The sequence below is a fragment of the Cervus elaphus genome, chromosome 26 (genome assembly GCF_910594005.1).
Source record: "Cervus elaphus chromosome 26, mCerEla1.1, whole genome shotgun sequence".
NCBI lineage: Eukaryota > Metazoa > Chordata > Mammalia > Artiodactyla > Cervidae > Cervus > Cervus elaphus.
In genome coordinates this window covers 13,066,750-13,083,360 of record NC_057840.1, presented here as the reverse complement: position 1 = coordinate 13,083,360, position 16,611 = coordinate 13,066,750, and the positions used below count along the sequence as shown (strand labels likewise).

General features: G+C 44.4%; 1 protein-coding gene across 2 annotated transcripts in view; it reads left to right on the top strand.

Annotated features, from left to right (window-relative positions):
- The window catches only part of LOC122684216 (cytochrome b5 reductase 4), a 106,070-nt gene that overhangs the window by 35,682 nt on the left and 53,777 nt on the right, over nucleotides 1-16,611 (top strand). For both annotated transcript variants that reach the window (XM_043888214.1, XM_043888213.1), the window contains exon 4: nucleotides 90-171. In XM_043888214.1, coding sequence (XP_043744149.1) covers nucleotides 90-171 — 82 coding nt within the window. The remainder of the gene's footprint in view (nucleotides 1-89; nucleotides 172-16,611) is intronic.

Genomic DNA, 16,611 nt, shown 5'->3' with positions numbered 1-16,611 from the left:
AAGAATGTCTAGTTTTGATCAGAAAAAAATGGTAGCATCTCATGGAGTTGGAGTCACGTTGCTTTCATGTTACTTTTCTCCCACGCCAGGTTCATCGTTGGGTCAACTATGAATCCATGCTGAAAGAATGCCTGGTGGGCAGGATGGCCATGAAACCTGCTCTTCCTAAAGGTACGTGGATCCAGGGCTAAACTGACATTGGTGTTTGACACAGGTGGACTATCTTTTAGAAGGATCTCAGCAAATATATTCAAATAAATCATTAAATTGTTCTCATTTCACTGGCCTCCTAGTCCAGCCACTATAAAGGTTTTTCTTTAGTTCTTTAGAATGAAACAGTGACTTTACCTGAAAAATTTGACTGTTTTGAGAGAACTTTTATAGTGTGGGGAATAAACAAAATGGAAGTGAGAGGACTTTGTTTACTCGGGTTTTGTTAGCTTTTGTTACAAGGCTGTATGTAACCAGTCTCATTACATACAGTAGCTTGAACACTTGATTAGTTGACTTTTAGACTAGTTTCCTAGAGTGTAATTGTTTGAATATGTAATTGTATTCCCGTGACTCAAAAATCAGAAAATATAAAAAGTTATACAGTGAAATTTTCCTTCCCATCTTTATCTCCCATTCCTTGACTATTTATCATAGACAACCATATTCTGATTTTAAAGTACTTTTTTTAAAAACCCATTTCTTGCCCTTACCTTGACAACTGCCACTCTGCAATCTGCACAGTGTCGGAGAGCATCTCTTTACTCCTAAGTTTCTTTTAGAATAGTGCCCTTTGCAAAGTTTCAACATGAAGTAGGAGTGTCAGAAGTCCTTTACTATGAATGGAATGGAGTCATTTCTTTTGAACAACTCTTGATTTTAACCTCCAAAGTAGGAGTAAATTGGCTTGTTTGACCTGACTCTGCTACTACTTATGTAGTTAAGTGAGTTTTGTATTTCCAGGCTTTATTGATGGAGGCCTCCATTGGCTGTGTAAAAATAGCATCAACTTACCTAGATTTGAACCCTTGTTCCATGGTCTGTTGACGGTGACATAATGATGGCCCTTTCTATCACTGAACCTCAAGTTTTTTTTATGTGTGCAAAGATTGATAGGGCAATAATTCATATGAGTAAAATTAGCATGATAGCAGTGTAGCAGATACTCAAAAAGGCTTTTTTCTTTCTACTAATACTAATACAAAACAAATAAGCGATACACGTATATAGGCAAACTTCAGAAGTATTGCAAGTTCAGTTTCACACCTCCACAATAAAGCCGATACCACAGTAAAGGAAGTCACATGAATTTTTTTGTTTCCCAATACATATAAAAGTTATATTTACCCTGTACTATATTAAATATGCAATAGCAGTATGTCTGCAAAAACAGTGTGCATACCTTAATTGAGAAACACTTTTGTATTGCTCATCCTGTTTGTGATGCCAGTTGTCTTGCTGTTCATACTGTTTGCTGAACCCAGGGTAGGCAAGGCAGAAGCTCCGAGGCTGGAAGGAGATTCGAGGAGCTATAAGAGGTGCAGACACGTTTATTCTCTCCTGGCTGGAGCAGCAGCCGTCACACGGCCTCTCTCCTGGCTAATGCAGCATCCATAGCAGCAGCCACAACACAGCCGTAACACAGCCCTAACAGAGCCATAATATAACCTTGTACAGCACAGTCATGATGTCATTCCAGTAGCCTCAGTGCTGCTTCAGCCAGGGCTTTCAGGGTGAAACTCATACAGGCGTACCACACACGGTGGCCCGTGACCAAGGGAGCACATCATGATGCTCATGTGCAGTGCTGAAAGTGATCTCAGCTATTCATGATCATTATTTACAAAACGTAGGGCAAGAGTGAGAGGCCGTGGGGTGAGAGAGCCTGACCATGCCATCTTGGCTAATTTGCTCTTTCCCTACAACTTTGTTACTGGAATGAAAAAGCTAACCATCATCCGAACCTTCAGCAAGTCGTAATCTTTTTGCTGGTGGAGTGTCTTGCCCCATTGATAGCTGCTGACTTATTAGGGTGGTGGTTGGTTCCTGGAGTTGGGGGCAGCTGTGGAGTTTCTTAAGATCACAATGGAATTTGCCACATTGATTGATTCTTCCTTTCATTAATGTTTTTTCTGTATTATATAGACCTGTTTGAGAGCATTTTACCCACAGTAGAACTTCTTTCAAAATCAGTCAGTCCTCTCAAACACTGCTGCTGCTACTTTATCAACTGAGTTTATGTAATATTCTAAATCCTTTGTTGTCATTTCAATAACCTTCATCTACATTAGGAGTAGGTTCCATCTCAGGAAACCACTTTTTGTGCTCATCCATAAGAGTCAACTCCTCATCTATCAAGTTTCGTGATGAAATTGTAGCAGCTCAGTCACATTTTCAGGCTTCACTTCTAATTCTAGTTCTCCTGTTGTGTCCACCACATCTGCAGTTACTTACTCCACCGTAGTCTTGAACCCCTCAGAGTATCTGTGAGGGTTAGAGTCAACTGTGAGGCTGTCACGGCTAATGCCATGGCAGGCAGCCTAGATTAGGAGTAGGCCTGGTTTCCCGGGGTAACATAATTATCAGACCTCCTGGAACCAGCCAATCAACATATGCCTAGCCAGAAAAAAGGGAACCTATCAGGGGAAAGCTGAAAGCCCCACGTTGGGCCAACAAAAATTACCTTGCAACTGTGTAACCAATCAGCTTGCGCCAACTACCAACTGTGTAACCAATCCGATTGCGCCAACTACCTGCTGCTTATTTTGACCTAATAAATACCCGAGAGAACTGGGGCTCTGGGCCTTTCGTCCTCACACACCTGGTGAGGGTGGGAGGCCCTGGCTCGAGTCAGTAATAAATTCCCCTATTGCGAGTTGCATTGTTTCGAGGAGTCTTCTTTCCCGACTGGGGACTCGGACTACGGGCAGAACATTTGGGGGCTCGTCTTGGATCCCTTGACTGGGGAAGAACGCTCTTTGGAACAAAGGGGAAAAAAAGATAGGTAATAGCACCGGTGCTCAGGCAGGTCTAGAAAAGTCCAGAGTAAAGCCGAGGCCCTGCTGTGAAGCAGGAAGGTGTCTGGCACAGAAAAAGACCAGAGTAAAGCCGAGGCCCTGCTGTGAAGCAGGAAGGTGTCTGGCGGAGAAAGACCAGAGTAAATCTGAGGCCCTGCTGTGAAGCAGGAAGGTGTCTGGTGCAGAAAGACCAGAGTAAATCCGGGGCTCTGCTGTGAAGCAGGAAGGTGTCTGGCGTTAGGGAAAGCTTTCCATGAGGGAACGGATTAGCCGTTCCGGCTGGCGTGAGGCCGAGGCCAGCGAGCGCGCTGGGAGGCAGCCAGCTCTGCGGGAAGGAGACCTCCTCTCCTAAGCCCGAATCTGGGGAACAGTGGACGCCATACGGTAAGGTGACCCTTGTTCCAGAGGATCTGTGTTGTCGGCCGATGTGTGTCTGTCTGTGTATTTTTCTGTATAACTGCCGGCATTGTCTCCTGTCTCGTTGTTCTCTGGTGTATCGTTGTCTACTTCTTCCTATAAAGCCTTGGAGCCTCATTTCTGTTTCTGGGAGTTTCAGTGAACAGGCAGACAGTTGTCGGGGCAACTGACGAGTCCCAGCCAGGGCTACTCTCTGGCGGATTCTGAAGGCCTCCCAACAAGTCAGCCCCAGTAACAGGAGCCCGAGAGGGTGAAACTCTTCTTTTTTCTCGTATTCTAAACCGAGAATCTGGCCAAATAAAAACCCATCTCTGTGGGCACGGGACAGGCACTTAAGAGCCGATACGGCGCCTGCCACTGGAAGACTCCCGTGAAAGGATAAGGAGGTCACGGAACGGGCTAGAAACCCTTAGGGTGCCCGCCCCCAGCAAGAAAACTTCCGTGCAACGACTAAGGCACTCAAATAGTTCCACGAAGCATACCACAAGCCCAACCTCCTGGCAGCCACCACTCCCGATAGGATTTATTGGTGGTAATTCTCGGTGACTTTCTTCTGACTCTCGCTATGGGGCAAAGAAAATCTACCTCACTCTCTCTCATGACTGATCATTTCTCGGATGTCAGGGCTAGAGCGTATGATCTGTTGCTACTGGTTACAAAGAGTAAATTAATAACCTTTTGCTCTGCAGAGTGGCCCACCTTCCAAGTTGGATGGCCTCCAGAGGGAACTTTTCAACCTTCTATTATTCGGGCGGTGAAAGAAAAAATTATGGCTCCTGATCCCTGGGGCCACCTGAGCCAAGTCCCATATGTTATGGTCTGGCAAGATCTAGTAAAAGATCCGCCCGAATGGTTAAAACCTTTTGTTCACAAACTCCCTGATTCTCCTAATGTGCAGGCCCTGGTTATGGAAACTCCCACTCCCCCAGAGGAAGCCAAGAATAAGGGCCCAAAACCGGTCTTGCAGGAATCCTCGGACCGGAACCTGATTGACTTGGAGAAGGAAATTAGGCCCCCGCCATATGCCCCTCCTCCGTTGCAGGTTCCCCCGGGGGGAAAAGCCCCCCCGATGAATCAGAAGGGATAGGGAATCCCGACCCCAGAGAAGGAATAAAGGAAATAGGGGTGAGCAAGATCATGGGGACCCGGAGTTACCTTCATCTACTGTACAGGCACTCCCCGTCCGGGTGGGACCAGCTAACCCGGATGGAGAGCGAACCTATCAGTACTGGCCCTTTTCCCATTTTGTTCACTCATAACCCCACCTGGGATGATTGCCAGCAGCTGTTGCAGGTGCTCTTCAACACGGAAGAACGGGAGCGAATCCTGGCAGAGGCGCAGAAACAGGTCCTGGGGGTCGACAGGAAACCAACCGCCCAGCCTCATCTCATGGACAAGGGGTTTCCTCTGTTGCGACCTAACTGGGATTTTGAGCGAGTGGAAGGTAGGGAGCGTCTCCGAGTGTACCGCCAGACTCTAATGGCTGGCCTGTGGGCCGCAGCTAAAAAGCCAACAAATTTGGCAAAGGTAAATTTAGTAAGGCAAGAGCCCACTGAGAGCCCGTCAGCCTTCCTAGAGAGGCTAATGGAAGCCTTTAGGCAATATACACCCATGGACCCCCAGGCTGAGGAATCACGCGCTGCAGTTCTACTAGCATTTGTGAATCAGGCAGCCCCAGATATTAAGAGGAAATTACAAAAGATAGAGGGATTAGGAGAACAGACAATACAAGACTTACTGAAAGCAGCTGAAAAGGTATTTAATAATAGGGAGACCCCAGAAGAAAAGGAGGAATGACTTCGTCGGGAGGAAAGGGAACTAGCTGAGAAGATCAGGAAAGAAGATAGGGAACATAGGGCAAAAGAAAACTGGACGAACCAGAGAGAGCTAGCCAAGATTCTTTTTGTGGGGATGAAGGCCGGAACAGAATTGAGGGAGCCTCGAGGCCCCCAGACAGGAGAAACAGAGAGACCAAAAAGGTAGGCCCTAAAGAAAGATCAGTGCGCTTACTGCAAAGAACGGGGGCACTAGAAAAAGGAGTGCCCTAAGAGGGACCTGAAGGGAAGAACAACCCAGGGAGAGAGAATTTCCCCTGGAACTAGAGTTCTATATGTGGGGGAAGACAGTGACTAGGGGAGTCAAGACTCGGCACCCCTCCCCGAATCCTGGGTAACCATACATGTGGAAGGGAAACCCGTTGGCTTCATGGTGGACACTGGCCCCCAACACTCTGTTTTAAATCAAAAACTGGGACCAATGTCTAAGAAAACCAGCTTGGTGCAGGGAGCCACGGGGACAAAAAAAATATTGTTGGACTACAGAACGGAAAGTAAATCTGGGGACCCATCAGGTGTCCCATTCGTTTTTGGTGATACCAGAATGCCCAGCCCCTCTACTTGGATGGGACTTGTTGACTAAAGTTAATGCTCAGATCCATTTTGACCCTGGGGGAATGTCAGTCACGGATGGCCTTGGACAGCCAATACATGTCTTGTCTCTAGCTTTAAGAGATGAACACAGACTTTTTGTGCCTAAGCCCTCAGAGGTTATAGCACCAGATATACAACCGTGGGTCCACAAATACCCATTGGCATGGGCAGAAACAGCAGGAATGAGACTGGCTAAACAGAGACATCCAGTCGTCATCGAACTAAAAGCTGAGGCGACTCCTGTGAGGGTGAAACAATATCCTATGAGCCAGGAGGCTCGGCGGGAGATCACTCCCCACATTCGATGGCTCATGGATGCCAGAATTCTCAAGTGGTGCCAGTCCCCTTGGAACACCCCCTTACTACCAGTGAAGAAGCCAGGGAGTACAGGTTACAGACCTGTCCAGGACCTATGAGAAGTCAACAAGCGGGTGAGTGACATACACCCTACTGTCCCCAACCCGTATACCCTCCTGAGCAGTCTGCTGCCTGAGTACACTTGGTACACTGTGTTGGACTTGAAAGATGCTTTTTTCAGCCTACCCCTGGCAGCCCAGAGCCAGGAAATATTTGCCTTTGAGTGGACTGAGGGGGAAGGCCAACCTGTAGTACAACTAACTTGGACCCGCCTCCCACAGGGGTTCAAGAACTCCCCTACCTTGTTTAACGAGGCTTTGCGTGAGGACCTCTATGACTATTGGACTCGCCACCCAGAGGTCATCCTGCTGCAATATGTGGATGACCTTATGTTGGCTGGAGCCACAGAGGAGGCATGCAGCCGTGCCACCGGTGACCTCTTACAGACTCTAGGCACCTTGGGATATCATGCTAACGCAAAGAAGGTGCAAATATCCCGGCAAGAGGTCATCTATTTGGGGTATAAGATCAGGCAGGGGCATAGGTGGCTAACTCAGGCCATGAAGGAAACAATATTGCAGGTACCAGAGCCCAAGACCCCCCCGCCAGGTGAGAGAGTTTTTGGAGACTGTTGGAGATTGTAGACTGTGGATCACGGGGTTTGCTGAGAAGGCCCGGCCCTTGTATGAGGGAAGTAAAGAGACCCCAAACTGGACTTGGACTGAGCCAATGAAACAGGCTTTCCAGACACTCAGACGGGCCCTACTAGAAGCCCCAGCCCTTGCCCTGCCTAACCCAAATAAGCCATTCCAGCTGTTTGTAGATGAAAAGCAAGGAATAGGAAAGGGGGTCTTGACGCAACAATGGAGACCATGGAAGTGGTCGGTAGCATACCTTTCAAAGCGATTGGACCTGGTGGCCTCTGGGTGGCCCCCTTGCCTCTGCATCATTGCAGCCACTGCCCTCCTCGTCCGCAACGCCGACAAGTTGACGTATGGACAGCAACTCTGGGTTTACACCCCCCATGCCATTGAAGGGGTTCTAAAGCAGCCACCGGGTAAGTGGATCTCCAGTGCCCGTTTGACACATTACCAGGCCCTGCTGCTTGATGCCCCATGGGTGCATTTTCAGACCCCTTGCTTCCTGAATCCAGCCACGCTTCTACCTAACCCAGAGAAGGACCACCCTCTCCATGATTGCAGTGAGATACTGGCTGAGGCCCTGGCGGCTCGAAAAGACTTAACTGATGTGCCGCTAAACAACAGTGAGCCAGTATGGTTCACTGATGGGAGCAGCTATGTAAAAGATGGACAAAGGAAGGCGGGAGCCGCTATAGTTGATTATTCAGGGCAGACAATATGGGCTGAGACACTTCCCCCAAACACGTCTGCACAAAAAGCAGAGTTGATTGCCCTAATACAGGCTCTGGAACAAGCAAAAGAGAAGAGAGTCACCATTTTTACAGACAGCCGATATGCTTTTAGCACTGTCCATATTCAAAGTCCGATATACCAAGAAAGGGGATTTAGAACAGCGGAGGGAAAAGAAGTCAAGAATTTGCCCGAGATCCGCAGGCTCCTGAAAGCTGTTCAGCTGCCCGGGGCAGTAGCAATTGTACATGTCCCCGGTCACCAGAAAGGAGAAGATCCTAGGGCACGGGGCAATCAGGCTGCTGATGCGGCCGCTCGAGAAGCGGCCAGGCGGGACTACACCGCCCCCATATTAGCCGTGGGACTTCCACCTCCTGGTATGGGGACTCTGCCGCCAGTCCCCGACTATTCCCTCCCTGACCTCGTTTGGATCAACGAGGATACCACCCTCCAGAAGGATGACAAAGATGGATGGTACCGAGATCAAAACAACAACCTGATATTGCCTGCCATCCTGGGTCGTCACCTATGTGAACACCTGCACACAACCACACACTTGGGGGAGAAAAAGACCTTGACACTTCTCCAGACAGCCTGCCTGAGGTTCCCTCGACAAAATGCAACTGTACGAGAAATAATCCAGGCTTGCAAAGCGTGCCAGCTGATGAGGACAGGGAAAAGGCAGCACACTGGAATGAGGTACCGAGGGGAAGAGCCAGGGCAACACTGGGAGATAGAATTCACTGAGGTAAGGCCAGGCAAGTACGGGTATCGCTATCTGTTGGTTCTGGTAGATACCTTCTCGAGATGGGTAGAAGTCTTCCCCACTAAGGGAGAGACAGCAACAGTGGTTGCTAAAAAGATCTTAGAAGAGATAGTGCCTAGGTACGGGCTGCCAGTGACTATGGGCTCTGATAACGGACCTGCCTTTGTGTGCCAGATTGTACAAGGGCTGGCCCAAGCTCTGGGGACAAAATGGAAGTTACATTGTGAATATAATCCCCAGAGCTCAGGACAGGTTGAAAAAATGAATTGGACCCTAAAAGAAACTTTGACAAAGTTGGCAATAGAGATTGGCAGGGACTGGGTGACCCTCCTTCCCTTTGCACTCTTTCGAGCGCGTGACACCCCTTATAAGCTGAATCTTACCCCTTTTGAGATTCTGTATAGAAGACCCCCTCCTGTGTGTCCTATATTCGAGGGAAAATGCCTACCACCCCCTACCTTGGGACAATTCCAGCAAACACTGATGGCATTAAGTAAGGTACATAGCCATGTTTAAAAATTAATTCGAGAGATACACGAGGGTCCAAGCAAGGAGACCATCTCCTCACATAATATTGGCCCAGGTGATTGGGTTTGAGTAAAACGACACCAATCTAAAGCATTAGAACCTAGATGAAAAGGCCCACAGTACTACGGACAGGTGCCTGTCTATGTCTGCCCAGGGGGAAGAAGGGATCGAAACCAAATTGAAAAATGTGGGGGAGTTGACTCTTTTTATTAGGCCGCTTGGGGTTGCGAAACCACGGGAACAGTCCATTTCGCACTTCCAAGAATCCTTGAGCTCCTTGGCTGAAGTAGTGTTACAGAATAGGAGAGGTTTAGATTTGTTGTTTCTGCAACAAGGAGGATTATGTGCAGCACTGGGAGAAAAATGCTGTTTCTATATCGACCATTCAGGGGTGGTACAAAAATCTCTCCAGAAAGTAAGAGAGGGACTAGCCCAGCAAAAGAGAGAACGAAAAGCCCAACAAGGCTGGTTTAAATCTTGGTTTCAGCGCTCCCCCTGGTTGACCACTTTGATTTCCACCCTCCTGGGTCCACTCATACTGACCTTTGGTCCATGCATTTTAAACCGTCTGGTCTCATTTATTAGGGAGCGCCTAAATACCATCCAAATTATGGTATTGAGACAACAATATCAGTCAGTTTCACAGGGTGAAGAGAGAGATTTCTCTACAAAAGTACAAAGACAGGGGGGAACTGTGAGGCTGTCACGGCTAATGCCATGGCAGGCAGCCTAGATTAGGAGTAGGCCTGGTTTCCCGGGGTAACATAATTATCAGGCCTCCTGGAGCCAGCCAATCAACATATGCCTAGCCAGAAAAAAGGGAACCTATCAGGGGAAAGCTGAAAGCCCCACATTGGGCCAACAAAAATTACCTTGCAACTGTGTAACCAATCAGCTTGCACCAACTACCCACTGTGTAACCAATCCGATTGCGCCAACTACCTGCTGCTTATTTTGACCTAATAAATACCCGAGAGAACTGGGGCTCGGGGCCTTTCGTCCTCACACACCTGGTGAGGGCAGGAGGCCCTGGCTCGAGTCAGAAATAAATTCCCCTATGCGAGTTGCATTGTTTCAAGGAGTCTTCTTTCCCGACTCGGGACTCGGACTACGGGCAGAACATCAACTTCTTCCAAACTCCTCTTTAAGTTTGTATTTTGACCTCTTCCCATGAATCGTGAATGTTCTTGGTGGCATCTAGAATAGTTACTCCTTCCCAGAAGGTTTTCAGTTGACTTTGCCAAGACCCATCACTATCTATGGCACCTGCAAGTCAAAGTGACTCTTTGATCCACAGGCCACAGAGTGGATGTTGTGCTGTTGTTGTTCAGTCACTCACTCGTGTCTGACTCTGTGACCCCAGGGACTGTAGCCCACCAGGCTCTGCCCATGAATTCTCCAGGCAAGAACCCTGGAGGGGGTTGCCATTTCTTCCTCAGGGGATCTTCCTGTCCCAGGGATCAAACCTGCGTCTTTTGCTTGGCAGGCACTTTCTTTACCACTGAGCTGCAAGAGAATCCTAGATGTTGTGTTAGCAGACCTGAAAACAGCATGAATCTTGTACATCTCCATACTGTTTGATATAGAAAACTTAGCTTTCAGCCTGTCTTGTCTTTCGTCATGCCTTCCTCACTAAGCCTAATCATTTCTAGCTTTTGATTTAAAGTGAGAGTCGTGGAACTCATCCTTTCACTTGAACACTTCAAGGTCATTGTAGGGTTATGTTCATGGGCCTAATATCAAATTGTTGTGTCTCAGGGAATAGAGACGCCCAAGGAGAGGAAGAGAGGGAAATGGCCAGTCCATGGAACAGTCAAATCATAAACACATTTATAGATTAAATTTGCAGTCTTACGTGGGTGTGCAGTTCATGGTGCCCCCAAATAGTTACAGTGGTAACATCACATCACTGATCACAGATCACCATAACAAATATAATAATGATGAAAAAAATTCTGAAATATTGCCAGAATTACGAAAAATGTGACCCAGAAACCTGAAGTGAGCAAATGCTGTTGGAAAAATGGCCCCAGTAGACCTGTTCTATGCAGGGTTGCCACAAGCCTTCAATTTTTTAGGAATGCTGTATCTGCAAAGTGGATAAAGCAATGCACAATAAACGAGGTCTGCTGGTACACCAAAAGCAAATTAGTTTGAAATTTAGTGTCTGACAGTTCTCCCAAACCAACTTACTTTTGTGAACAAATCCCTTTCTTTTCTTAATTGCTCTAGAGCTCACCAGGTCACTGCCAGCAGGGAACATGTTCTTAACTAAGATTTCTAAGTGATTAACTTTACGTCACCCTAAATTTTACATGTCTTGTTTACACAGTCTGGTACTAAAGGTCACATGCTTCTCCGTAATACCATTCAGGGTGGTCAGAAAGTGTCCCAACTCCTTAGGCTTCTGTGTCATAGGCATGAAACAAATGAAAGGACCCTTAGGATTTCCTTCCTTCCTGCCTGGAAATGAAAGACAGAGAACCTTCAAAATGTTTCACCAAATACAGCAGACGCTGTTTAAAATGAGCAGATTCCATAGGGAAGTTGGCAGGTTAAGGGGAAAAAAAGTAGTTAGAAGGAGCAATCCAAAGTGATAAGCTAGCTCTCATACCTTCACTTTCAGAAAACACTTATCATATACTTGGAACTTAGAGCCCACAGGAATTTTAGTGGTCACATAGGAAAAGAAAGATCAGATCTTGGGTCTGTAAAGGAATGAATTAGAACTGAGATCTCTTCCTGTGGCTTGGCTCCTGAAGTCCGTATAATCAGTGAAATGAGAAGGCTTAACAGAAAAATCTGTCCAACAACAAAGGGAGATGTCAGGATAGCCTGCCTTGACCTTGTTTATGAGGTGACGGGGGAGAGGAAAGAGAAGTTTCCTTTGAGAATTTGTAGCCACAGTCTTGCCCATATATGAGTTGGGAATTCAAATATATACCACCTATGTAGTCTTAGAAACCTCAAACCAGGAAGTAAAATGGTCTCCCATTACTGGTTTCCCAGGCTGCTTGGCAGATTTATGTATACCTTTTTAGTGGTGGAAAAATTTTCAATCTAAAACCCTCAGAATCCCCACAGGTATAGAGCAGCAGTTATTAGCGTACAGTGAAAAATTAAACAACATTTGAGGAAACAAGTCAGCAGAAATAAAGGCAGAATTTCACCCGTTGGACTTTATTATTTGTATACAGAATAAATAATTTTGTTTGATGTGTTAGGAAAATAAGAATAAATTAATAACATAGTAAAGAAGGAGACTAGTAATTGTGTAGAATTGAAAACAATAGAACCTCTGGAAATGAAAAATCAAGCTGGTGAAATAAAAAAGTGCATAACATGGATAGTGAGAGATTAGACATAGAAGAGACCAGTGAACTATAAGATTGAGCAGCAGAAATTGGACAGGATGTGGTACAGAGAAACAAAATATAGAAAAACATTCAAGAGCCACAGGGAATACAGTAATGAGATCTAACACTTATAATCAGATTTCCAGAAGGAAATAGTAGTGAGAATGAGGAAGAGGCATCTGAATGGCTGAGAACTTTCCAGAATTGATAAATCACAAATCTCAGAGATAGCAAATTCACCAAATCCTGATCAAGATAAATAAAAAGAAATATGCACATAGTCTCTTTGTAGTCAAATTGAAGAACACCAGGACAATGAGAAGATATGAAAAACATCCAGAGAGAGTGAGTCACTGAGAAACCAGTAAATTGACAGCTAATTTACTTGTGTAATTTACTAGCTGTTACAGCTAATTTACTAGAATATCAGTAGAAGACAGAAGCCAATAGAACATTACCTTGAAAGTTCTGAGAGAAAATATGACAACCTAAGTTTATTTAGTAACAAGGTTGAAATAAAGTTAGTTGGATGGGGAGGGAGGTAGGTGGGGAGTTCAAGATGGGGAAGACAGACACCCATGGCTGATTAATGTCAATGTATGGCAAAAACCACTACAATATTGTAAAATAATTAGCTTCCAATTAAAATAAATTATTTTTTTTTAAAGACTAATGAAAGCAAATATATGAAACCAAAATCAGCAGGGTTGAGGAAACTGAGGATTTGACTGAATCTTAATGGTAAAGAACTAAACCGTCATGAGTATTCCTTCTCCTTCTCACCATCTGGTTCAGCAAAGTGCAAATGTATTTCTTACCTGGAATGAGACGTGGACTCTGAAATGCTTTGCATTCATAAATTAAAAGTTCCCTTTTCCACACTGTCTGTAGCTCTGAGTTTGATTCCTGAGGCTGCATGATCTGTAGAAAGAGCACAGGTTTCATACAGACAGACATGGCTTCAGACCTCATCTCTGCCTCAGATTACACTTGTATGCTTTTGTGATCTTCAGCATCAGTTAGCAGACCTGACTTTTGTTTTGTTTTGTTTTTCTTCAGCAGTATAATGGGGTTTAAGAATGAAACATCCCAGAGTCATTGTGAAGATTAAATAATGTTTGCTAACCACTCGATGTCTTAGAAGCAACACTTGGTAGGGACAGTAGAAGTGGGTGTTGCTATTAGTGGCTGTGTTTGCCCCTCTGTTCCTGTGATGCTAAGGCTGCTTATGCTTTCTGTTCCCTTTTTGTGTCCTTGTAATTATCAGCATGTACTGATGTGTCTTACCGTGGCTCTGTTTCTGGGAAAAATCAAGTATTATCATCATTATTGACAGGGCATGTGAGAGCATGGCTGTGAATCTCTGTTTCACTATAAAACCTTTGGGGATTATAAATGTTTTGCTGGGGTGTGGCCGGTAACAGGTAGTGATATAAGGCAGCTTGCAAGGTGTTAGGGAGCAAAGACAAGAATTCTGCAGGAACGTGTTGATTGCAAGTAAATGGATCAGGTTTGTTTGTGTGTTTGTTTGTTTGTTTTTTTAAACAGTAGAGACTTTAAGATCTAACAAGTTATAGTTTGAATTGCAGGCTAACAAGAGGAGTAGATCATGTAAAAGGGACAGAGTAACTGAAGAGAAGGGTTTAATGTGTCAGAGATAAAGAATATTCTTTATTTTAAAGAATTATTTATTAATTAAAGTGAAATATTTTTTAAGAGTATTTCATATGCCTTTTATCTATGGGCAGGGTTATCATTGCAGGCTACTGGCCTGAGACTTAGGGATAGAACTATTAGATGAGGTAGCAGTGTCATTGTCCAAACTGGGATGGATTTGAGAAAGGATGGGGCTTCTGTTAGTAGTTACACTAGTTCAAGAGAGGGTAGGCAGTAAACGGTGACTCTCTGTGGCAAACTCAAGCATGTATTCACATGCTCTAATCTACAATTAGAACTTCTAGATGAAATGGAAACAGAGAGATGAAATGGGAATAGAGGATAAAAACAGAGACAGTAGGTAGTAGATGGGGAGACTTGCTAACATGAGGATTTACAAGGGGTTGGGAGGGACAGTGGATATACTGAAGAGAAATTTTGTACATGGACTTCTTTCCATACAAGATCCCCAACACCATATTTTAGGTGGGGTGACTGCCAGACCCCAGTGCAGGGAGGGTCCAGAAGTAGCATTTCATGGGCATCCTCACAGCTGAGCAGATTTCAGAGGACAGTTTTCCATTTATCACCTGGCTTCTGATGGGGGAGAGATGTCTGAAAAGAACACAGAAGATCTAACTGTCAGAATATAAAACAGGTAATACTAGTGAGCCTTATCAAGCCAAAAATCAGTCTGCTTTTTATAATCCTTTGTTTAAAAAGGACTGTAGTTTGTTTCATGCTTTAGAAAGATATCAATAATGAATAAAAGGAGAAACTTTGATTGAAAAGGTGAGCTTCAGTCACTGCTGATTTATTTATGTGGAATACTTCATTCTCTGGCAAAGATGAGAAATATTCTTGCTTTTTGTCTTTTTTTAATCCTTTGCTGTCTGTTATAGCCACTAGCCGCATGTGGCTGCCTAGTGAGCGTGGGAATTCTCTCCATATGTGCTGGAAGCCTAAGTGCTACATTTTAAGAATTAGGACGAAAAATTGTAAAATATCTCATAACTTTACATTGATTACATTGTCATGTGTAAATGATAATATTCTGAATATGTTGTATTAAGTAAAAATATATTATTAAAGTTAATTTGACCTGTTCTTTTTGTACTTTGTTAATGTGGTTATGTGATATGGATGTGAGAGTTGGACTATAAAGAAAGCTGAGCGCTGAAGAATTGATGCTTTTGAACTGTGGTGTTGATAAAGACTCTTGAGAGTCCCTTGGACTGCAAGGAGAGCCAACCAGTCCATCCCAAAGGAGATCAGTCCTGGGTGTTCATTGGAAGGACTGATGTTGAAGCTGAAACTCCAGTACTTTGGCCACCTGATGAGAAAAACTGACTCACTGGAAAAGACCCTGATGCTGGGAAAGATTGAAGGAGGGAGGACAAGGGGACAACAGAGGATGAGATGGTTGGATGGCATCACCGACTCAATGAACATGAGTTTGAGTAGGCTCCAGGAGCTGGTGATGGACAGGGAGGCCTGGCGTGCTGCAGTCCACAGGGTCGTAAAGAAGCGGATGCAACTGAGCAACTGAACTGAACTGAACTGAATGTGGTTTTTAGAAATTTTTAAATTATACTTGTGACTTGTATTATACTTCTTCTGGACAGCACTATTCCAGACCTAAATGTACTTTTAAAATTTTAATTTTGTGGGAGGGGCCTCACTGCCTGGTTTATGGGATCTTACTTCCCAGCCCAGGTGGTGAGAGCACCGAGTCCTGCCCACTGGACAACCAGGGAGTTCCCTTCATTTCTGATTTTCAGTAATTATTTATTGAAAAAAAATGACAAAACTCCAGCTGAAATCATTTTTTTAAATAGTCACATTTTCTTTATATATATATGTATATATATGTAAATGTACATTCAGTTAAAGAATATATATTCTTTAATTGCAATATAGTTGATTTACAGTGTGTTCATTTCTGCTGCACAGAAAAGTGAATCGCATATATATATATATATACACACACACACACACACACACACATGCACACACACACAATCTGTTTTTGAAATTCTTTTCTGTTATGATTTATCATAGGATATTGAATATGGTTCTCTGTGCCATACAGTGGGACCTTGTTTATCCATTCTATATGTAATAGCTTACATCTGCTAACCTCAAATTTCCACTCCATCCCTTCCCTACCTCCCCTTCCTCTTGGCAAACATAAGTCTGTTTTTTATGTCTGTGAGTTTGTTTCTGTTTTGTAGACAGGTTCATTTGTGTCAAATTTTAGACTCCACATATAAGTGATATCATGTAGCATGATATTTGTCTTTATATGTATCTTATATGTATCTTATATGTATCACATATAAGTATCTTATATGTATCTTATATGTATCACATATAAGTGATATCATGTATCATGATATTTGTCTTTCTCTTTCTGGCTTACCTCACTTAGTATGATAAGTGCTCCCATGTTGCTACAGATGGCATTGTTTTTTTCTTTTTCCTGGCTGAATAGTGTTCCATTGTATATAGGTACCACATCTTTTTTGTCCATTCATCTGTTGATGGGCATTTAGATTGTTTCTATGTCTTGGCTAATGTGACTCTTGTTGTTAGGTGTGCCTGTATCTTTTTAATTAGAGTTTTTTCTGGATATACGCCCAGGAATGGGGTTGCTGGTTATTGTTCATTCACTCAGCCATGTCCCACTCTTTGCGACCCCAACATGAACTGCAGCATGCTAGG